Raw genomic sequence first — 25,408 nt, 5'->3', positions numbered from 1 at the left:
AACACCACTTGAGTTTACATCGAAATTAACAATGATTTTGGGGACAAAAGACCCCTTTAGACACACTCGAATGCAACCAAAATGGGAGGTGCACAACTAGACCCCACTAGGAGTCTACGTACCAAATTGCATTTTTACAGGACATATTGTCCTTGAGTTACGCGACGTACATACTCATATCCGCACATACATACATACGTACATACAGACGTCACGAGAAAACTCGTTGTAATTAACTCGGGAATCGTCGAAATGGATATTTCGCGTGTCTTACGTTCTTAGGCACTTATTCACGTGTGGTCGAGTCGGGGAAAAAAAACCCTCAACATTCATTCGGGGGTGAGTAAAATGGAAATTAAGGTCGATTTTTGAGTAACATTTTTTTCGCGAATACAATACTTCCTTTTTTTGTAAAAGGAAGTCAAAATACACGAGAAAAAATCATACGGATATAACAGCGAACTAAGTAGTTTTTGAAGTTGACTTTTTCCATAGCACGGAGTTTCTTAATTTCTTCCGTAAAGGGAGCATTTTAAAGAGCACTTTTTTTTCGTGGAACTCCTGATTTTTGTTTTTCAATAGTATAGTATATAGTTTTGAATGCTACATTTTGAAAAAGGTTAATTTGCAATAAACACGAAAATTATTCAAATAAAACTTATCTTCAAAAAGTCACGGCAAAATTTTTGCACAAAACTTTGAAGTCTCAATTTTACTTAATATTAGGCTTTGAGGAGGAAAGTTGAATTTCGTATAAGATTTAGCATCAAGTATGGTAAGTTGGTATGGTTATTTTTTGACGACGCACAAGTTAAAAATTCCGTTTCACTTACCTATATGATTATTAGAAATGGTAAAAATACCAATCCGCCTTCCGTGACAGATGAAGCATTATCTTTTCAACTACAACCAGAATTCCAATAACAGCATTAACTATTGCAAGGAGAGTCAGACGTCATTTCAACAAAATTTTCGTATCCTTGTACTGATTAGTCGAAAGATAGATATTGACCAGGCCTGATGAGAGGCCATGTCATCCTAGTCGTAAACTAGGGCCCGGACCTTGAGGGCGGGTGTGCTGGCAACTGTGACGCAAAAAAAAAAAAAAAAAAGAAAGAAAGAAACAAGAGAACGAAAGAAGGAAAAAAAGAAAGGAAGAAAGAAAAAAGAGGGGGGGGGGGGAATAACCCCGGATAAGCGAAAGCGTAAAGATAAAGCAAAATTTACTCTTCTGGTATTTACTGTTGTGGCGCTAAACATAGAGTTAATTGTTTTCTGGTAAGCAATTTTTTTCTTTTCCTTGTTTTGCCTTTTTTTTGGGGGGGGGGGGGTGACACAGCTGACTGGGGCCCCCTTTGGCTCTCTGCGGACCTGATATCGATTATCAATGAGTTTTTTTATCCATGTCACTGCTGTTCATTCCGAAAATACTCATTAAATCTTTAACCAAACTTTATTTTTACACTATATTATATTTTAAGATTATTAAGTGATTAATGTGAATTAAAAGGAAAGACTGAAAGTTTCGCGGAATCCCTGAGTGATCATCATGGAACCTTGCAGTTCCGCGGAACACAATTTATGAAACGTTGCCATAGCACTAAATAAATTTTTCTTATAAAATTCTAAAAAATCCAATGCGAACGAATCAGTACTACTTTTTCCTCTCAAATTCGAAATACTCGCTGTCACATTTCAGTTTATTTACGGTTCGAAACCGGAAAAAAAAAAAAATGTGCGGAGAACAATAAAGCAGATTGCTTTCTGCTGCCAAATATCAGCAACAAATTCTTAGAAAACGAAGCAAATCATTCAATGAAAGGAAGCAATAGAAGCAAATCCAACTACTAACTCTTCCTCTTATTTAAACATGATCAAATATAGTTTTTTATTTCTCCAAATGGAGTTAGTCGTCCTTGGCTACGTATGCCTTGTTTCACAAGAAGCTTTTACGTCACTAAAGAACGAACCCCAACCTATATATCAGATAATATATTCATTACGACTAAAACTTTTAACAGCTGGAAAAAGGTTGTCACCCAATGTGTTTTGTTGCTTTAATTTTTTTATTTGCTATTTTTATTTTGAACTCTTCCGAGAAAGAATTCCATGATAAATGAATGTTTTCACTACTATGAATGGCATCATGACTGCAACATCTATTAGTATTTTTCGTCTGCGTTCTCATTACCGCATTCTTTCAAAACGTTGCGGGTGGACTGTTAATGAAAGTGTGTTTGCTTACTTTCAGGTCATGATAACGCTTGACACCATGAAACAAAAAGCTTATTTTTAAAAATGCAGTTTTCCATTTGCGTTTATTACACCATGTTTATTTCATCTCATTTGCATATTAGGATGCTATGAATTTAAAACTGCGGAATCATACAGAATATTAAAAATTCTTCTTTATTGAACAAAAAAAAAATAAATAAATAAATAAATAAATAAATAAATAAAAAGTCCAAAAATAAAGAAAGAAGGAAATACTTGAGTCAAAAACAGTAACTGACAGTTAATTTAGAACGAGGAAACGCCATAAAATTTCCATGCAAGAAGAAACAATTCTTATAACGTGAAGTAAATATTTCGGTAAAAATAGTAATAGGAAAGTTTTCATCAAAAACACACAGTTGCAGAAGTGATGTTATAAAAATATGTGTTACATATGGAGTTCAACATGAATATTGTTGGAAATAGCTTTTAAATAATAGTTTTAACAACATTTAGACGCATATTCCAGAAAATATTCATATCGCTCGACGGCGACTATAATAGCATACAAAAATGAATATGGTTATGAAAAGTAGCGTGACGTGGATAATGGGGGGGGGGGGGGGGTGAAAGTCCGACAATTTGTGACAAAGAGGGGGGACGGGAGGTGAAAAATGCTGAAAAAAAAAATCGACAAACGTCATGGACTATTGGTTACATGGCTAATAAATGATTCATTCTAAATGTCTTTTCTTTTTTTGTTTATTAGTCAAAATCGGCGTTTCTTAAATTGTGTTTCCACGGAACCCAAGGGTTCGCTGGAGATAAATTATGAGTTCCGCGTTCTTTATTTAAATTCCAAATATTCACTTAAAAATTCGATTGAAATAAGTTCTAAGTGAAGCATTCAACCAGTATTTTCCGAATAACCAGCAGAAAAACATTAACATGAATAATGGATTGAAAACTCAATTATTGTCATTGTATGATCTGAGACTATTATCACAAGAAAAAAAAAGTAATATTTTTAAAAAAGACATTTAATTGACATTTATAAAAAAAGTGTTTGGGTTTTTGGTGATGTTAAGTATTATTTGGAATAACCTTCGTTTTTATTGCATGTAAACCATTTCTGAATGATGAATTCAAACTATACTATTAAAGATAAACCAGGGGTTCCGTGAAAAATGTGGATATTAAAAAAGACTCCACTAATCAAAGAAATTAAGAAACGCTGATTGAAATTAAACGTGTTTTGTTAAAAGTTTAAAATGTTGCCTTTGAATTGAAATTTTAATGATGATTGTTATTGTTTATGCGGCACCGTGCACCAATATAAAATACTTTAATTCAGCATTAAATTCAGATTTTAAGTCAATTAAATTGCAACATTTATTATACATTTTTTTAAACTTTAATTCTTAGGATGAGCACACTATTACCGGAGTTGCGCCGACACTTCAAATTTCCTCCCCCTTTAATATATCAAAAGGTATGGTTAAATCTGAAAAACGGGGGGGGGGGGGGGGGGTGAAGTATCGGCAAAACTGGGGAGACACCGAGCGATATATTCTCGTCAAGAAGATAGCACTCTTTAACAGAAAAACTTCTTTAAATAATACTAGTGTCTTTTTTTAAAGTACTGTTTACATTTTCTTTGCGCACTACCCTGGTTAAACAAATACTAACTTGGTAAAATGAACTTGTTTTCACTAGGCAAAATATTTGGTTGGAGAAAATATACTGTAAAAGGGGCATTCCAAGGTATTTGGCTGTTACGGACTCTACACTTCATAAGGATGTTTTAGCCTCCTTCTCATGATTAGTGCAAATAGTAAAATTAAACTTTTTGTAAATGATTAGTCCTATGTGTAGTTATGTCATAACATTGAAAAAAGTTTAGATTTGTGTTGAGGGTCATTCCATGTGAAATCAACACAATTTTTGATAACATTTTTCATCAACATCTCCGATTTCGATTATTTTTGGTACAGTTGTTGGTTGTATTGATATATGACTATGTGCCAAATTTTATGAATTCTAGTTGATTTTTACCAAAGTTACGAATTATTGAATATTTAAATTTTGATTAAAAATTCTGCTATTTTCAAATCTTCAAATTCATGTAGAGCAAAAACGACTAAAGATACCAATATAAAATTGGTCTCATTTTAAAGGTATTTAAAAGAGCTTTAATGTGATATGTAACTTGAGCTGGTTTGCAAAAAAAAAATATAAAATTTAAATTTCTTAAATTTTAAAATTTAAATTTTTAAAAAAGCGACAATTTTAAAATTTTGAAAAAAATTGTACAGAAAGTTTGTAATGTCTCCTTACATCATGCAAAGTTTTGTTTTGGGATCTCTATGGGATACAAAGATATGGCACATAAATGGTACACATGTTTTCGGAAAAAATAAAAAATCATGCATTTTCAATCGGTAAATATTTTAATGAACATATGTTTCAACTAATATTTCAATTATTACACTCTGTGAATATTACTTCAGTACAACATATGCATATTGTTACGTACAATCTTCAAAATAAGATGAATTTATAAAAATTGATATCAATAAAAAATAATATATTAAATTTTAATTTTTAATTGATCAAAATTAATTCCAAAAATATTTTTCTTTAAAAATTATATTAATTTATTTTGTGATTTGATACTGAATGATTTAACAATCACTCACAATTGCATCATCCAAACACATGATCTCAGATTGGATGATGCAATCGCTATGCAGTGATAGCATCATCCATTTGTAGTTACATTTGTTTAACAGAGTTGTCCCAGTGATATTGCCTCTTAACAAGTTGTCAGGTGCTCTTGCCCAAGGCTGCTTAGTTGATCAACCATTTTTTGTTTGAAAACTTAATGCTTTTTTATGTTTTCTTTTTGAATTTTATATCTTTAACCTTTAATTTAAGAAAAAAAATATTTAAAATTTTGAATGGCAGACAATAGAGTGACTTTGTATTGCTGCAACCCATTTGGATTATTAAACCATTCGCGTGTGCATAAAGGACTACGGCCGTTAGCTTCGTGGATGTTTACCTTATTTCCAGAAAAAGAAAAGCTTTCAAAAATATGTGACATTTGTAGAAAAAAAGCGTACAAAATGAAGGACCAACAAAATGCTGACTTACCCAGTTGTAGTTATACTGTGCCAACTAATAATGATTCCGATTCCAACATCAGTGTTGATTCTGAAGGTGACCCAAATATTTATTTCCAAGAAGAAACTTTAGGAGGATTAAATAAATCACTTCAAGAATTAGGAGAGTCTCCAATTAAAGGTAAGAAAGTTAAACAAAAAAAATATTCAACAAAAAAATTTAAAAAAGTCAAAAGAGTTTTACATAAAAAGTTATTTTCTGCAGTTCAGTCTTCTGATGAAGATGATAAAAATGTAGAAACACTCATGACTCATCTAAAAGATAAATTTCCAGCTCTAAGCAGGAAGAAAAAATTAATGTTATTGACAATACTTCCTGAAAATTGGAGCATTAGGCGAATAAAGAAAGAGTTCAATGCCCCAGATCATATGGTAAGACAGGCGAAGAAACTTGTGATAAATAAGGGTATTTTATCTACTCCAGACCAGAAGGTGGGAAAAAGCATCCCTGTAGACGTAGTATTAGCCGTTCAAGACTTTTATGAAAGTGATGATATCAGCAGGGCAATGCCAGGCATGAAAGATTGTGTTTCTGTCCAAAAAAGACTCATTCCCAAACGTTTATTACTTCTTAATCTGAGAGAAGCTTTCCGTGTATTTAAAGAGACAAATCCAGATCTTAAAATAGGATTTTCAAAATTTGCTTCTTTGCGTCCCAAAAATTGTGTTTTAGCTGGTTCGAGCGGTACACATAGTGTTTGTGTATGTAGTGTACATCAAAACATAAAATTAATGATCGAAAATGCAAAATTATCTTCTGTAACATCTGGAGTTATACAAACATATAAAGATTGCCTTCAAATGATAATGTGCACACCAGCAACTACTGACTGTTCCTTAGGAAATTGTGATTCTTGTCCTGGAGTACAGGTAATTGATACATTGCTTCAAAATGCATTTGAAGAACAAATGATAGAGACTGTAATGTTTAAACAATGGGTCTCAGGTAGTGGCGATAGGTGTACACTGCAAACTGTTCAAAATTCAGTTGAAGATTTTGCCACATTTTTTTCTGATAATATTGCAGTTCTTTGTAAACATGACTTCATAGCCAAACAACAAAGTTCATTTCTTCGTGAAATAAAAGAAAATTTACCCGATTCTGAAATTGTAGTAATAGCGGACTTCGCAGAAAATTACGGATTTTTGCTACAAGATGAGACACAATCTTTCCATTGGAGTAATAATTATGCAACTATACATCCATTCGTAGTTTATTTTAAAGGACCTGAAAAAATTGAACATTTCTGTTTTATAATTATATCAGATTGCTTGGAACATAATACTGTGGCCGTGTATACATTTCAAAAGGAACTTATGAATTTTTTGAAAAGTAAACTGACAGCATTAACAAAAATTTATTATTTTTCCGATGGATCTGCCTCACAATACAAAAACAAGAAAAACTTCATAAATCTATGTTATCATTTTGAAGACTTTGGTGTGAAGGCTGAGTGGCACTTTTTCGCTACAGCTCATGGGAAAGGGCCATGCGATGGTGCAGGAGGAACAGTGAAAAGACTTGCTCGAAAAGCAAGTCTTCAAAGACCATATACTGATCAGATAACGACACCAATAGAACTCTACAACTGGGCAAAAGAAAACATTTTAGGGATGGATTTCTGTTTTGTCCCATATGCAGAATATATTGAATCGGAGAAGTTTTTAAAAAATCGCTTCCAAAACATACGTACAATCGAAGGAACTCGAAAATTACATGCTTTTATGCCTATGGAAAGTAAATCCAAAATTCTAACTAAACTTTTCTCAAAAAGCGAAGTTTCTGTACAAGAACATTTAACATGTACGGTAGATTATCACGAAATCTGTGGATATGTCACAGCAGTGTATGGTGAAAAGTGGTGGGTGGCATATGTTCTTGCAAAAAATGAAGAAGATGAAGAAATAAAACTGACATTTCTTCACCCATCAGGGCAATCTCCATCGTACACGTACCCTGAAATGCCAGATGTGTTGTGGATACAAGCAAAACACATTTTGTGTCTTGTACACCCAGTAACTGCTACAGGGCGTACGTATGCACTTTCAAAACTTGATCATAAAAAAACTGAAATGGCTTTCCTTCAGTACAATGTTCAATGATGGATTGTAAGTTTCTTATATTTCTATGAATTGTCTTTTTATATTAATCCAGAATTTTGTTGCTCAATGTTTTTATAATGTAAGTTGCGATTTTTTATTTTTTCCGAAAACATGAGTACCATTTATGTGCCATATCTTTGTCTCCCATAGAGATCCCAAAACAAAACTTTGCATGATGTAAGGAGACATTACAAACTTACTGTGAAATTTTTTTCAAAATTTTAAAATTATCACTTTTTTAAAAATTTAAATTTTAAAATTTAAAAAATTTAAATTACATAATTTGATTTTGCAAACCAGCTTATGTGACATATCATATTAAAGGTCTTTTAAATACCTTTAAAATGAGACCAATTTTATGTTTGTATCTTTAGTCGTCTTTGCTCTACATGAATTTGAAGATTTGGAGATAGCAGAATTTTTAATCAAAATTTAAATAATCAATAACTCATAACTTTGGTAAAAATCAACTAGAATTCATAAAATTTGGCACATAATCATATACCGATACAACCAACAGCTGTACCAAAAATCATTAAAATTGGAGATGGTGACTAAAAATCACTGTGTTGATTTCGCATGGAATGACCCTTGAATTTCTAAAGTTATAGGAAGATATATAGCATGTTACGGACTCTACACTAAAAAGACATGGAAATTTTTGCTTAAACTATCTTCAAATTTTCTGTGAAAGTAATAACTACTCTTACCTAATGAAGGTTTTCCACTATGTTTCAGTTTATCTATAATACATTTAAGCACCAAAATATTTTTTAAAAAAGGTAAAAAATATTTTTTACGGAATTATTTACTGAAGAACTGCAGGATTATGAACATGTTACGGACTCTACATATTTGTCACGTTCGAGTATTGTTTGAATTATTGTTGTAACAACAACAATACTACTCATTGTTCAATAGTTACAATGATAGAATCAACTGTTATGACTATTTCTTCATCATATATGTGAAAGGTGCCCACCTGGGGGGGGGGCATGCCACAGAAGGTGCCATTGAAGTTTTTTTAGGGGGTGTTTTGAGGGGTATTTTTTATCATTTTTGGGGAGAGGTTTTTGATGTTATGGGGGAGGGGGGGTCTGTGGGATATTTAGGGGAGGTGCACCCAAGGGGTGGGGGGGTACCAGATTGAAGGTGGCCTCTTGTTGGAACAGACCAAGTGATATGTTGATTTCTTCAGTCTTGAATTTGATATTAGAAAAGATAGGTTTTAATGCAAATTTCACTTACAATTCAACTTTTATAGTAGAACTTTGGTTATCTGAAGTGATCAATACCGGACCATCTTCGGTAAGTTGAAATTTCTGGATAACTTTTTTTTTGGGGGGGGGGGACATGTTAGGAAGAAGATGTTTTTAAGCCAATACTTTTTAAATTGCATTTTTAAAGGTAAGTTAAATTTTCTGTTAATTCAATTTAAAAAGGCAACATTTTTTGCTTCATTAATCACATATATTTTTAAGCAACAAAATTTTGTTCATTTCCGGTTTAAATAATTGCGTTTAATTAATTAAATGACAAGTCTCAGTCATGTGTGGCACGAAAGATCTTATATTTTTGTTTAATGGCCTTAATATTAATGTACTAAATGGCATCTGACATGCCTTACTTTGTTCCTTTATTTGAACGTGAAAGTGATTTTTTTCTTTCTTTTTTTTTGTACAATATATACTCGTATTTTATACTGGAAATTTTTCAAATGTCACACTGGAAATATACTGAAATTCGGGATCACCAGATCAGTCAACATCCCATAAGATAATAGGGTAAATTGGGACTCGTTAGACCGGCCTTGATAATTTTAATACCTTTTTTTTTTTATTTTATGACCAACAAAAAATAGCGCCTATAGTTCTACAATTCCTATAATGAAATCATATTGTACAGTTATTTTGAACAAATTTCAGAAACTGTTATTTTGGCAGTGCTACTTTTAATTGATTAACTCTTATAACTAAGCAACTTTATTTTTTAAATGGTTTTCATGAAGAATGAAGCAATAAATTGAATTCCTCTCTTAAAATAAGTTTTTTTAGTTCTTAAGTATTAGCAGTTTATTTTTTGTTGTAGGGAAAAAATCAGGACAACTTTTTTTAGACCAAGTACCTGGGGTATGTTGCTTCACTTTTAGAAAACACACAAAAACTTTTAGAACAATTAAAAAAGCAATACTCCAGTATTAGCAATAGTAAAGTTGCTAAAAACACAAATTGTGCTGATTGTTAAAAAAAGTGTAACAGTAGATGTTGGTCAATTTTAATTATATTGATCTTTAAACTTTGGTTTTTGATTCTGATCATAAAACATTTGTTTGGTACAAATGTTGGATAATATTTAACATTAAAATTGTAATAGAAGTTGGTTTTGTAATGTGGGGACTCCAGGACTGTGGCAGGTTGGTTCACTTCACAAAGTTCTCTTAAAGTATTAATGGGGGAAAAAGGTAATGAATTGAAAATTTTCTGGGGTGGTGAGAAATATTAAACTCATGGTAGAAAATAAAACTACGAATTGAAATTTATGATGAGATAAAAAAAGAAGAAGAAAAGTAGAGAGCCAGACCAATATGCCCTGACACTTACTTGTTCAGTCAAAATTCTTCTGAAAGTCAAAGTTTTTTTTTAAGTATAAGTTGTAATTTCCTTTAAAGGGCTACTTTTTTTTCCTTGTGCAGGCTGTTCAAACATTTTGGTAAAGAAAGAACTGTGTTGAAACGGTTGCCAAATGTAGAGTCCGTAACGTTTTGTAGAGTCCGTAACCAAATTTAGAAAATTAATTAAAAATACCGAATTTAAATAAAATTTATTTTAGAATATTGTAACACCATAGGTGAAGTTAGAAAACATTCAATTTAGTGATATAAAATGCATAAATAAAAATTTTAACAAAACTTTTCTTCTAATTATTGCTACGGACTCTACAATCACCATTTTCACAACTTAGAATTTTTTAACGAATCCACTTTTTGATTAAAATTATTATATGTATTAGAGATAATCCTTTACTTTATTTGTCCCAAGCACCAGTTTTGGCTTGAAATTTGGTTCAAGTCACTATTGAAGAAAAATTCAATGTAGAGTCCGTAACGTTAAAAGTTGTATTTTTGATATTTTGATTGCGATTACATGAATAGTATGAAGTAAATGAAGAAAAAAAATATGACATGCGTGTCCTTTGGAATGTGCTTTTTTAATGTATATAAAAATTTTAACCTTTTAACAAGTTTTGTTACGGACACCCCTATGTCACAAATACCTTGGAATGCCCCAAAAGCACTTATTTTTGCTAGGCTATAATTTTCGCGAGCCCGTCCGAATCGCGAAATTTACGGCTCGGGAAATATTTTCTTCCGACTTCTTGTTCTATTCATATAAAATACGCGAAATTTCAACTCGTGAAATCATCGATATCTTCCTTTTCACGAAAGTTACTCCTCACAAAAATAGGAGCTTTTACAGTAATTGTTTTGTAATCTATTAAAAATCGTTGAAAAATTCCCATTAAGAAATACAGAAATTTTTATTTTTCGAAGTATAAACAAATTACATGCAAACCTCCACACATTTGAGGAATGAAGCAGGGGAAAAGAAAATGTATTATCCGTAGGCAACGATTTTGTTAAATAAAAAGTAATAAATTTTTGTAACCTACAGAAATAATACGGGGGAAAAAAAAGACCTGTGACCCCTACTTCGCTCAGTCAATTCTAATTTGAATTCTGAAACTTTGAATTAAAATTATGTTTTTCGCAATCACGAGTTGCGACAAGACGCTACTCATTGGAGTTATTGTTTCTAGAAACGGCTCCCCCCCCCCAAGCATAACTCTCCTCCTGGGTCGTTATGTGTGTATAATTGAGTGTGTGTGTTATGTGGGCTTATGTGTGTGCACTTAGGCGTGTGTATGTGTGTAAAAGCACGCGCATGTGTGTGATTGTGTATGTGTACGAGCATGCATGTGTAGGACATGGACGCCACCGCCCAGCAGAAGTGAATTCCGGGGGACATTGCTCAGGACCAGAGGAGCCACGCCGGTGGCTGCAGAGGCCCCTAGTCCAAACTGAAAAAGGAACCACAACGCCAAGGACGGTCAAGTGAGAACAATAAGCAATAGTGATTGCTCAAAAAAAAAAAAAAAAAAAAAAAAAAAAAACATTAATTTGAATTTTTGGCATCTTGAATTCAAATTATGTTTTTCGCAATCACGAGCGCGTGTATGCGCGTGTGTGTTTGTGTAGGCGCATGTGTGTGGGTGCATGTGTGTGTAAGTGTATGTATGCATGCATGCATGTGTGTGAGTGAGTGTTGTGTACGCGCGTGTGCGTGTAGGCGTTCGTGTGTGTGTACATGTAGGCATGTGTGTTTGTGTTTGTGTGCAGGCATGAGTGTGTGTATGTGTGTGTAGGAGTGTGTGAAGTCCTGTGTTTGTATGTGTGTGAGCGTGCGTGCGTGTAGGACATGGACGCCTCCGACCAGGAGAAGCGGATAGCTCAGGGACGGGGGACAGCCGCGATTGGATGACGGCGGGCGGTGGTGCTGCAGAGGCACCCTGGTCCAAGCTGAAAAAGGAACCGGAACATCAAGAACTGTCAAGTGAGAACAATAAGCAATCGTGATTGCTCAAAAAATGCCGTAATTAAAAACGAACAATAGGTTTTATCACTCGAGAAGTAACTTTGCCTTAACTGTTGGTAATCATGGGTTTCGACTTCTTTTATACTTTTCTTCAGAAAACGCTGAAATTTAACTAGTTTTCCAGCTTTTTTCACCCCAAGACATTTTTTGCGCTTTGTCCATACACTGTAAAAAATCTCGGAAAACTCTCTGAATATACAAAAAAGTTTTCCGTAATACACAGATTCGTACGCCCTCCGCAGTTTTCTGCTATAATCAAAAACCTTTCCCGTTTAGCAAGAAAGTAAGAGTCGACGCATGCGCAGTTCACGCGGCAATTTTATAGTCCAGCAGCAAATCCTGAACTGAAACTTTCGAAAGCACGCAATGAAAACAAGTGCTGTGACTCATGTATGCGAAGTAACACTCATCAAGGGGATTAGTAGAAGTTTTGTTCCTCGCATGAATTCACTGAAGATAATTTTAAAGTCTTATATTTTCTTGCTTATGTATCGTCATGAGATTGAAATTGAAGCTATGTCACTTATTTTTAAGTACGAAGTGCAAATTCTCGACGCATGCTCGCGGAAGGAATACAAACTGAAATTAAAAACCAAATAACTGCCGAGAGGACGCCATGTAAATTCATTGCGTCGCATAACTTGTGTAGGTAATTTACTTTTTTCTTGGATACTTTTCTTCTTTCTACCAAATGGGTAATTTTTGTTGGCAGAATTTTATTCTGTCATAAAAATCACCTTTTTGGTGACCAAAGCCTGCAAAAGACCACCACCGACGAATAGGTAAGTCGCTTTGCAACTCTATTACTTTAAAGAGATTTAGTTCATATAAATCTCGTTAAAAAAACTATTTTCTTCAGTATCATTTTTTCCTTGTGAACTATTGCAATTTGAAAATATTTTACATTACATAGAACACATATTTAAAGTGCAAGTGTGTCTAGTTTTATTCTGTAAAATTTATGAATTGAAGATTATAAAAAACTTTAAATAAGTGTTATTGTGTACTTTGTTTTTATGTGTCAATCTCAGTTAATATTTGGCTGAACATTTATGTATCAAGCATTATGAATTAAATGTTATAATATGCAAATTGTCAGGTTTGATAGTTCGTCTTTAAGGTTGCATGTTTTCATTCTCTTGTAAACAGTGTAGCTAGATTGTATGAAGTAAAAAAAAAATTTATCTCTTGTAATTAGGAACATAGTGCTTCAGTATTATCTAAATGACGATATCTCTTTAAATATTTGCATTAGCGAAACGCTTTAGATTAGTTAAATGTGTATTAATTTCTTTAACAAATAGATACATATATGTATTTAAAAGTGTCTTCATTTTTTTCGTTTTACGAGCCTCAATTTTACCAAAAGCAAAAAAAAAAAAAAAAAAAAAGACTTAATAAAATAATTTTGTATTTTTACACCATATTAAAGTATTTGACTTATAATTTATATGATACTTTGATTTATAATGTATATGATACTTTGATTTATAATGTATATGATGTTGCTTTTTCAAGGGGGGGTGGGCGCTTCATAGCATTTTATGGGTGCACCATCACTCTTATGGTGGGGGGGGGATTCTCGTATATATGAAATGGAATAATCATGTAATAGAGTTCAATGTTTCAATAAATAAAATATATAATGCATTTTGCGCACACTGTAAAAAAAAAAATCAGTAACCTATTTTGAATAAGTATTTATATTTGTGATGAGCTGGAAAAGGGCAAGAACAGAAGAATCAACCCGAATGGTTCCAGCAGGGGACTTGGTGTCATATTTAAATTCATCAATTTCTCTGTTGGTACTTTTCGGTACACTTTGTTCGTCAGAGAAATTGACTTGAGGTGAACGAATTCCGGAACGCGAAGGGTAGGTAAGTCCTGTCAAATTTTATCCGTAGATAAAAGCTATCAAGTTTGATACAAGATATGTTTTTAAGTTCTGCATTAAAAATACAATATGTTGATAGTTTTGTCTTGAAAATATTGAGAGAAAAACTGAAGTTTAAGATTGTTTAACAAACAATCCCCACTTTTCAGAAGGTACCCCCCACTCCAATTCCCCGACGATTTTGTGATTAGGAATGAAACTACTAGATTATTTCACAATTTTTCAAAAATTTATAACTGTGCATATGTTATGCTGTTAACCATGCTATTTGTCATTAGAAATTCAAAAAAAAAAAAAAAAAAAAATCCACGAATGATTCTAAAATTGCTTGTATTATTGCTCTTAGATATATGAAAGAATTGAAACTGATATGGTATGCAATACTATAATAAAGAATTATATTTTAGAAAAAATCACGGAAAAAGGATTCCGAAATTCTCGGAAACGTTTTTGAAAATTGTTTGGAGAATTCCGAAATACTCGGAAATGTTTTCGAAACTTTCATGAACCACAGCTGCACAGAATACTCAGAAACTTTTCTGGAAATTACAGAAAGAGGATTCCGAAATACTCAGAAACGTTTCTGAAAATTATAGAAAGAGGATTCCAAAATACTCAGACACGTTTCTGGACATTACAGAAAGAGGATTCCGAAATACTCAGAAACGTTTCTGAAACTTTTATGAACCACAGCTGCACGATATACTCAGAAACGTTTCCGGATTTTTTTTACAGTGTATGCTTACGCTACAATATGCTACAAGTACCCCACATTTTCCCTAAAAAGGTTAAAAAAAAAAACCACAGTTCTTAAAAAAAAAAAAAACAGCTTTAGTTGGGTTTTTCGGGTTTTATTTAAGAAAACCCAAAAAACCCTGGGTCCATGGGCTTTAAAAAATACGGTTTTTTGCCAACCCTGCAAATTTGGGCCCTTCGCACAGTTATCATTTACGTTAGAAAGATGAAGTCTATGCAAGTGTTACTCGGGGTAACGGTTTATTGTGTTATAATAGTCGAATCCCCCCCCCATCCGTTTAGAGTTCTTTCTTCAGCGAATAATTATTTTTCAATCAACCGACGTGACACTGGTTAAGAAATTTCTACCCCCCCCCCCCCGTGTTTTTGTTGAGAGGTTATGCCTTGCAGTTTACATTATGATATTTTATGCTATATTTATTCATTTCGAATAGGGATAAAGAGAGTGGGAGCAGGTGTACTCATTAACCCCCTCCTCCCCTAAAGGCACACCTCCCTTCAAAGGCAACGGAGTACCTCCCCCCCTCCCGGAAAAAAAATCAAAACATGACAAATTATCCTCTTTTCCTCCCCCCTAAAAATTTCAATGGTGCAGTCTTCATCATGGTACCCCAGGGTGGGAGAATACAAAACTTAGAGACTGTCGTAAATGATGTCACACTTTTTAAAAACATTTTGGACCCCCTCCCTCCACTTAGTTAAAAAATGTCACACTTCACCCTTCCCCTTGTCACATGCCAAGCTATTTTTCATAACAAATTTTCATTAAAAAATGAGCGATGTCACACATTTTTCACCCCTCCACTTTTCACAAACTGTCACATTTCCACGCTCCCCCAAAGCGCGACATCATTTGCGGACGACCCCTCAGTTAAAAAGAAAAAAATAGAACTACTGACGAAATTTATAATCGATGTCTATCTTACTCCAGGGTTTTTAAAACAAGTTCAAAATGCACTTCGTTCTTACTAAAAGTTGTTTGACCAAAAGGTCATTAAAGATTTACATCAGCAGTCTCATCTAAAACATTAACGACGACAAAATAATAATACTTCTTTCTTTTACCATCAGGGTAAAAGTTAGACATGGAGGAACAAAATGCAACTCGTTTAAACTAGAACCTTGGCCTGGATTTGGTTAAGTTTTTCGTAACATCGCGTGATAGTACGTTTCAGAAAGTCTGATAGGTTTGCGTTCAAGTTCGTCAACGGAGGCAAGCAAGAGCGGGGTGAAATTGAAATGAGGTGGAAGCAGATTTTTCGCTAATTTGAGCCTCTCGCGTTTTAAACGACTTTTTTCACTTGCTCTAGATGTTCACTTTTACTGGTCGCTCCAATAGATTTTTCGCATCATCAAATGGCGTTCAATCGAACACTTATATTATCCAGTTTTTCTGGGATCGGGTTTATTTTTAAGTTGTTATAAAGAATGGGAACATATACACTAATAATGGTGTGAAATCATAAAGATGAAAATAATAATTTAAAATCTACAATTTAGTTATTTGAAAATAGATTTTTTTTTTTTCAAAACGAACTTAGTCTCTGTCAGTATTCCAGAATGTCATACGCAAGTGATGACCAACTTTTTTTCACCCGATGGCAGCGGGTCTAGACGACACTTAAAGTTTATACATAGTTTTCAAGAATCTCTAGATAGCATAGGAAAACAAGAAAAAACAAGTAAAATTGCAAACATGAACTGTGTTTTCATTGCTATATGCTTATTTTATCGATACGAGGTTTCCATTTGTCTTTTAGAAAGCAATTTCTAACCATTTGGCTTACCGTTTGCAACAATCATTTTCAAGAAGATAATCGGTTATTTTAGAAGTTTTTAGCTCCCCCCCCCCCATCCCATCTCCCAGCTTTGCCGGCATGAAATTGTCTTACCGCAGTTTTTTAGTAGCAATCTTACCTTTTGATATATTTGGGGGGGGGGGGTGTATTTTAACTGGGATTGAACCGTTTTCAGAAGAGTTTTCAATTTGTAATATTAAAAGAACAACAGGTGACATGGAGGAATATCTTCGTGGGCTGAGCACCACTGTCACAGGGACAGTCCAAAAATGCTGCCCTGCTTTTTGTCAACATTTATGACCCTATCCTCTTTTGTCACACTTCGCCTTAAAATCTCTTCCCCAAGGGGGTTTCACAAGTCACTAGTTTATTTTTAAGCGTATTTTAATTAAAAAATGTGTGATGTCACACTTCATGTTACCCCTTACCTCGTACTTGTCACAAACTGTCACAATTCCACGAACCTATTCCCCCTCAAAGCGCGGCATCATTTGTAGACAGGCCCATAATTATTTTCACCAGGCAGGGACGGATTTGAAAGTGTGGAGGCCCCGGGGCAACGAAGGAGTGGAGGCCCCTAATCAGGGTTCGAAAAGACCATCATATTTTCGAAATTATCCGATACTAATATTATCGATAATAGTATTATTTTTGTGCAAGCATTCTTTGTAGAAATACAAAAAAAAAAAAAAAATGTCTGGGAGAAAAAAACATAAAATTTGCTGACCTGTGAAATTTAGGATATTTTGTAAAAAATTTACTGTGGGGGCCCCTTTGTTGTAGAGGCCCCGGGGCAGAAGCCCCGCCTGCCCTCCCTTAAATCCAACCCTGTCACCAGGAGCGCCTAACCTCAGTTCAATGGCACGAAATCCCTCCCTCCCCCCCCCCCACCAAAAAAAAAATCTCAACATCTTTCCCTGTTTTATTTTTTAGCTCTCTTTTTATATTTTATTTATTTTTAAAGAATATTATTTATTTATTTATTTATTTTTAATTATTATTATTTTTTAAGAAAAGTTTTGTGCTACACCAATAACATACATACAAACTAAATATATAAATGAAATAAAATATGAACAGAATAAAATAAAATAACTTAAATTCAAAACAAATCAATAAATAAATTTTTAAAAAATGTAACCCCCCCCCCCCCATTTTGATACCGCAACTTGCGCCATAACCCCCCTCTCCCTCCCGTGAGCACCCCTGATTTTCACTATGCGCACAAATAATGCAGAAAGTTACGGAAGTACACAAATGTCTCAGGACACATTTAAACTTTCTCGGTTCCAAACAGTTCTAATTTTTAGGGGAAAATAATCGTCAGCAACAAATAAGTAAATTAAATAAAATAAATATAAATAATGCAGCAAAAAAGAGCACACGCGAGTGGAAAAATTTATAAAAGAATGATAATACAAAAGGAAGATAAAACTCTTTAAAAGAAAAGACTGGTCAGAAAGGAAAAACAATGAGAAGACCTCTGAATTTCAAGTTAAAAGAAAAGGGAAAAAAAAAATAGGTATTTAAAATTTTAAAAGAGTTTGAGGAAACAGAAAAGAGATGCGCTGAATGTGACGTCAATAGAAGATGAGGATCAAAACAGAGTCAGATATAAACTGCATTTTACCCAGGTTTCGCTGTTTCTTTTGCATTAAATAAATGCCGTTGTTTCCACCCCCCCCCCTTAAAAAAATAATCTGAGGAGCTGGATAATCTGGTTTACGTTTCCAACCACGTTTACTGAAAAATTGCAGTAGAAAAAAATTGCCTGAACAAAATGAACTAAACACAAAATCAAAGCATTTTTAATGTAAAAAAAAGTAGAATTCTTCAAATTGAATTCAAACTGCGACGTCATACTTTTACTCACTTTATAACGGGCAAAAGTCAAAAAAAAAAAAAAAATCTTACACCATCAAAAACACACAAATCATTTTAAATACTTGTTTGAAGCTAAATCTGCGTGTTGCATCAAAGTTACAATACAACCTAAAAATGAGATTGAATGAAAAAATGAAAAAATAAAAATGAAAGAATCCATGGAATAAAAACACTTTTGTGAAAGAAATGATCATACCCCACTACTATTTCTTCTAGTTCTAGACAGATGACCTCCTCCAGAACCTTTCACTGCCTACAACGTATTTTAAATGCAATTTAATGTACATCAGAATTCAATTTCTATCGAAAAAAAAAGTCAAGCCCATTGTATGCTTCAGAAGTTATTCATACTTAAAATTTTTTATCTTTATGTAAAAGTTTAATGATTAACGAAATGAAGAACAAGAGCTGAGTTCCTGTGAGATCTCATTCAAATTGTATCCTGTATATTTTCCATGGCACAGAGCACAAGTTATGTTCAAATATCATAACACAAATATCAAATACATAATCACATACATTCGGGGTCAAAAGGGGCAATCACCCCCATGCCAATCATTCAGATTTAGAGGAATCAGAAGGGGGCAATTGCCCCTTGGCTCTGAGAAATTAATGCATTTAAAAAAGTGGGAGTGATTTTGGTTGATTTTTCGGTGTCGTTTTCAGTGAGAATACACCCTTTGACCCCCATTGGAAAAATTCGAAATTTCGAGCCTGATTACTTCCCTCCCCCACTTTCACCTGGCTTTGAGAAATCGGTGTGTTTACATTTTTATACGGGTGTGGTTTTCTGTTATTTTTCGACACATATGCATTAAGTAAGTCCGGTCATTTTGGAGCTCTGGAAGGGGGGGGGGGGGGGTTAAAAAACATAGTATAATTATGCATTTTTGCATGTATTTTGATGATTTTTCATTGGAATTTTTTGAATGACGGGTTTGCTACTGGAACACCACCAGGTTCGTCATTTGGGGGGGGGGGGCAGGGATATTTTCGTCAATTGCCTCTTGATCTACAAAAATTTTCTATTTATTAGAGGGCGTAGTTTTTATTGTTTTTCAATAAAATTTGCATTATGGGGTATACGCGCTATGCTCTGCCCCCTTCACCACTCCCAGTGGTGGCGCTAGGAAATTCCAGACAGGGGGGACATAGACAAAATATACTTTACGGTATTTCTAATCGCACTCCCTCGGAAAAACTCGAAATGCCGGGCTTGAAGATCATGCGTATTGAGCAATGCAAATAAATAAATTTCAAAACATTCCTCAAATGTTGAAAGTAATATTCCCTCAAGATGAAAATAAAACAAAATTCTTACCTCGAACCAGCCGGCAGCATAGGTCACAAGAAAACAAAATCCAAACAGCGAATAACAGACAGTTTTTCATGATTTCCCATGTCATAGAATCGTGAAATTACTCAGCACGATCATGATCAACACACCCAACACTTCTTCCTCGCCACCACGTTCGAAACATCACTCGAAGAACATCATCGAATATTTTTTTGACAACTTCACCACCGCGTTGTTCTTTTCCGTGCCGAGCCACGATATGCGGGCTCCTTTTTATTTTTATCCCTCCCGCCAAGCCAGCAAGCGGCAGACGATAGTTATTAAAATAGCCGCGCGAGTGAACGTTGAATGAGAGAACAGTGCGCACTGCTTATGCCGTTACCTGGAGACGTGACGTCAGAATCTTCCGGGCATGCGCTGTCTTAGATATTTCGCGATAGGAGATTTTACTATTCTTTCCACTCTTTGGAATTTGTTATTAGAATCAAAGACACAAAAGAATGGGAAAGAAATAAAATATTCGCATTGTTTTTGATGGTTCTTGCATTCATGGTTGCATATCTATTTCAAGAACTTGTAAAAATTCAAAGTAATTAATGTAAGAAAACGTTTTAGCATTTCAGCGCAGCACATGTTTATCACTTTTTCTTCAAAACATCCATTAAACAAGAATTGCATTTTTCTGTTTATTAGAAAATTGCCGCAATTCTATTTTGCGTTTTTGCGAAAGTACTTTTAGATTAACTAGCGTATAATTGAATAATATAATAACAGTTTTATCTATTTATTTTTTTAAAGGAATGAATGGCAAGTAGAAAGAAACTTGCTCGTTGAATTTTTGAGAGGATGCATTGTACTATGGGAGAATTACTTTGGGGAAAATATGGATTGTTCTTTTTAAACAAATGTGATCAGAATTCTCTTCCCTATTTCAAAAGATTTATTCATAGAAAATTGCAAATAAATTTGAAAAAAAAAAAAAAAAAAAAGAAACTTATCTTGAGCATAGTGCATGTGCATTTTTTAATAAATGTTCAAGCTTCAAATCGAACATTACAATTTTTTAAATACTTAAAGTACCTCGAAAATTCGAAATTCGGATTTTCGAGACTCTTCTGTACTTTGTACTGATTAAAGCACCCAACTTAAATTTCAATGGCACAGTCTGCATCATGCCCCCGTCCCCCTCTCGACTTCGTGATATGCTTGTGGTATCGGACTGATTTTGAGGTAAAGGAGTCGGAGTCGAAGAGTCTAAAATTCCCGGAGTCAGAGTCGGTCATTTTCCCTTCGACTTCCCGATGTCCAGATTTTCACGTCTAAAAAAATAAATAAATAAAAAAATAAATAAAATTAAAAAAAAAAAAATTTATTTTAATTTTGTCATCTTGAATTCAAATTATGTTTTTCGCAATCACGAGTGTGTGTGCATATGTAAGCGTGTGTGTTTGTGTGTGGAGGGTATGTGTGTATTTGTGTGTAGGCATGTGTGTTTGTGTCTGTGTGCAGGCATGAGTGTGTGGGTAGTTGTGTGTATGTGTGTGTAGGGGTATGTGTATGTGTGTGTAGGCATATGTGTTTGTGTCTGTGTGCAGGCATGAGTGTTTGTGTGTTTGTGTGTGTATGTGTTTGTGTATGTGTGTTGGTGTATATATGTATATGTGTGTAGGTGCGTGTATGTATGCGTGTAAGTGTAGGATATTGACGCAACCTGGAGACGGTTTTCGCTAGAGGTGCAGCATCGTGAGGACCCGGTCGACGGTGATGCTGTGGAGGGTGGCGGTGGGAAAAATGATAGGACATCAAAAACAGTCAAATGAAAGCAATAAGCAATCGTGATTGCTCAAAAAAAAAAAAAAAAAAAAAAAAAAAACAAGTGACCTGTGCCACCGCTTAGAGCAGCAGATTTTACATCCAATTTCGTGATGTCAAAATGTAAAAAATACTATTTTAACCCTTTTAGTGTCTTACGATGTAATGACTGGCCTAGTAGGAATCAAGCTGGGCCCAGGGCAAGGGCGCCAGGGTGGCAAATCTAAGTTTAGCTTTTAGTCGCTGATCCAACAGAGGATCATAATCAGGGGCGTGCACAGAAATGTTGAGGCCTGTCACAAATAACTTTTCCGGGTGCACGCTCCTGATCATGATCCCAGTTTAGGAAATTAGAGTGATTCTTTTACGCCATTAATTTTGGGAAATTTTCGGTGGAGACCGCCACCTCCTCCGTACACAACTCTCTAATGACACCAAAGTTAAATAAAAGTTGCATTTTTTAGGAATTCAATTTCTAACATTTTCCGAAGGAAATCCACTTAACTACCCTTTTCACCCAACTTGGACAAAAGCCTAAAATGGCATTAAAAAAAGATTTTTTTTTTAGTTTTAAATTTCAGATAATATTTGGTAAAGGAAACTCTTTTTCAACTTAGTTTAGCGATGCTAAAGATAGATTTAAAATGTGTTTTTAGGAGGAAAAGTTCACTAATCTCCCAACCCCAACACTTCCCTTAATTTCACCTTACATCTCCAATTTTCTCCTTTGTAGCCTCAATGTCAAAACAGGTACAGGGAAAGCACCCGACCTCTCACCTTGTTGTTGTTGTCGTGTGCCAGCCTCTTTTCACCTGATATCACTAAACATAGCCTGAAGGTACATAGTACATTAGGCTTTCAATGTAGCGTAGTAGCATTAATGCTTACATATTTATTTTTCTAGGGATGCACTGGCTGCATCATTTATCACCTCTTGACATAGCGAAAATAAACAATGGCAGCAGTGCATCCTCCCTCAGAAACATAAACATGCATTAATGCTGTATTATAAGGATACTGAATTTCATTTCTATCTTAATTATATCTGTGAATGTAAGTCGAATAAAACAGGAAGGTCCTTTACTGAAGATCTGTGATGCAACTCTGATTGCAAAATGCGATGCTTTCAATAGTTATTATTATTATTATTTTTATTTTATTTATTTATTTTTTTGCACCGTGAAATTTTTTTCGAACGTTTGGCTCATAGGAGTGAAAAAATAATAGAAATAACGGGTGTAAAACTTTCAAAATCTGAATGGGGGGAGGGGGACATTCGGGGATCATTTTACAAAATAATCAGCAAGAATTATGTCAGAAACGTTTTAAAGTGTTTTTTTTTTTTTGCTCCACAGTGTGCCCACAAAATTATGAAACAGATCAAAATTCATTCTGGTTCATGACACTAATATGTTTACTGAGAAATACTTTTTTTTTTTTTCAACCTTCTTGCTTGCAACGAATTGGCTGGCAGCCGACTTTTAAGGTCAACACTCAGTTAAACACTTCTAGTTCTTCCCTCTCAAATATTTTGACGAAACGAATTTTTTTTTTTTTTTTTGCCCCAGCTGATGTAAAACTAAAAATACTTCTGCTTCACGTTAGAATGCTTTTGAGTTAACTGTTTGCAGCAGAGGTTGTAATGTTTTCACTTCTAACTAACATAGCTGCTTTTAGATCAATTACTCTTAAATTTGATCTCGCAAACTTTAGCTACTCATTTCTTTATCTACAGCTTGTTTGCTTAAGGTCATTCATTAGTCGGTTTGCTAATTTTTTTTTTTTTTTTTGATTCAATAGAAGGGTTGAATACTATCAATGATACAAGTAAGAGCCTAACTGTACTTAGACTCCAGCAACCTTATATGAAGTTAAGTATTCGTCTTTATTTCCGCTGCATTCACTGACAATTTCTGACCTTACTCAATTTTTCACCTACACTTAGTCTATAATAACACAGCTCGACTATGATTTTTGAAGACACTGGGCACGAAATTTATTTGGTGCCCCCCCCCCCCCATCTGCTTATTCTATACTGGTGGACAAAATTAAGAGATGGAAGGCATTTTCCCGAATATCTCGAGAAATACTGGGTACAAAATGATGAAACTGATTTAACTTATAGTATGACAATAATGTGTACAAAGCAAAAATTAAAGTGCCATTCATTGGCAAGAGTTATTGCCAACAGTCCAATGTGGACTGAATTTCATGATGAAAGATGGCTATGAAAGTGAGGCTTGTATGGTGTGTAGCCGCCACTAGTTTACTTTGTGGTCAACTCTGACAGATAGACAGCATGCACAACGAGTATGTACTCTGTTAATAAGATAGTTAAGAAGTGTTTGTAGAAAACACTCCCACTCTTTCACCACAGCAGTTTTTAACTCCGAAATGGTTCTGGGTGGAAGTTGGCATATCGTAATAGCCCTCCTAAAAGCATCCCAAGCATGTTCAATGGGGTTAAGGTGAAGAGATTTGGCTGGCCAATCCATTCGATGAATATCTTCGCTTTCCAAATACTCCTCAACCAAGACAGACCAATGTGATCGGGCAATGTTGTCCATAAAAATAAATTCATGGCCAAAATCACCCCTGAAAAGATGCACGTGGGGTTTCAGGATCCCTGCCTGTTTCTCTTGGCATTCACGAAACCAGTGTCAAGCAGGGGCGGCAAATAGGGGGGTCAAGAGGGGGCGGCTGCACCCCCAAATTTTTTGAATAGAATGATAGAAAATGGGTGAATTCAATTTATGTAAGTCGGAAATCAATGTTCATTAAAAAACTTGCTGGTTCTCAGTAACTACTTGATGCAACTCGACACATTCCCAGAAAAAATGTTTTTCGTTATTTGGATGGTGACTTAAAACTTCATGAAGCATTTTCCGAATTTTTCAGAAGATAGAAAGCTGAAAGAGAACCATGGTTAATTTTAACTAAAGAAGACATTTCTTCATATAGGCTAAATATCTCATACGTGTGTGCCCGGTGTAATGATGGTATGTCCAATATGAGAGGCTCATGCAAACTGGTGTGGTTGCATGGTTTTCACAAGAAAACTCCTTGATATTAATTCACTTTTACGCTCACTTTTTAAGTGTATATTTATTTAATGAGTGTTCATTGCTTTCTTCTGCTAGAAACATGTTTCAGCTGCTCAATGCATTATATACTTTCATAGAAACTTCTTAAAAATGCATGTAATAATTGAATAAAAAAAAATATATCAACAAATACCTTTTATGGGGCTCTATAATTATGCAATCTCGGAGTGACACAAGATGTTCTTCACAAGAGTTAAAACCATAAAAACATTTCTCGATAACTTCAAAGCAGTGATTTGACGACTGGAAGAATTATTACAAAATGCTTCTTTCAATGGTGAAAAAGCTCATACCCTTTAGCATGTATGACTTCGTTTGAAATTTTATTCAATTTGTATTGAGGAAATTTTTGAAAAATGCTTTATTCTATCAAAACATCTTCAATCCGCTACCCTTAATTTTCGGACTATTCTAGCGACAGTTCAATCTACAATTGATTTGTGCACCATACTACCATAGTTCAATCTACAATTGAAACTGAAAATAGATTTTACATAAGATGTATATTTCATTCAAGTGTGAATCTTTTCAGAAAAATTCTTCCTCCGAGCCAATTTACATGATAATGTGAAGTCAAACATTGATTTTTCAATATTTTGTATGAAATAATAGATTTAGTTTCGAGTGAAATTAACTCAAGATTTGATGATAATTATTTTTCTGTATGGTTGGCTCTATATTATCTGGATTGGATTTTGAAAACGCAAA

The 25,408-nt window shown here is 34.2% G+C and overlaps 2 protein-coding genes across 2 annotated transcripts in view; one reads left to right on the top strand and one right to left on the bottom strand.

Annotated features, from left to right (window-relative positions):
• The window catches only part of LOC129223267 (sushi, von Willebrand factor type A, EGF and pentraxin domain-containing protein 1-like), a 162,785-nt gene extending 142,674 nt beyond the window's left edge, over positions 1–20,111 (bottom strand). The window contains exon 1 of the mRNA XM_054857833.1: positions 19,809–20,111. Within this exon, the coding sequence (XP_054713808.1) occupies positions 19,809–19,893 (85 nt within the window). The 5' untranslated portion in view covers positions 19,894–20,111. The remainder of the gene's footprint in view (positions 1–19,808) is intronic.
• LOC129222307 (lactosylceramide 1,3-N-acetyl-beta-D-glucosaminyltransferase-like) overlaps positions 12,728–25,408 on the top strand; it is a 33,915-nt gene continuing 21,234 nt past the window's right edge. Inside the window, exon 1 of the mRNA XM_054856796.1 lies at positions 12,728–12,936. The gene's annotated coding sequence lies outside the window, so the exon portion shown is untranslated. The remainder of the gene's footprint in view (positions 12,937–25,408) is intronic.

This window comes from Uloborus diversus, chromosome 5 (genome assembly GCF_026930045.1).
Source record: "Uloborus diversus isolate 005 chromosome 5, Udiv.v.3.1, whole genome shotgun sequence".
NCBI lineage: Eukaryota > Metazoa > Arthropoda > Arachnida > Araneae > Uloboridae > Uloborus > Uloborus diversus.
The sequence above is the reverse complement of the archived record's forward strand: the minus strand, read 5'-3'. Positions and strand labels throughout refer to the sequence as shown.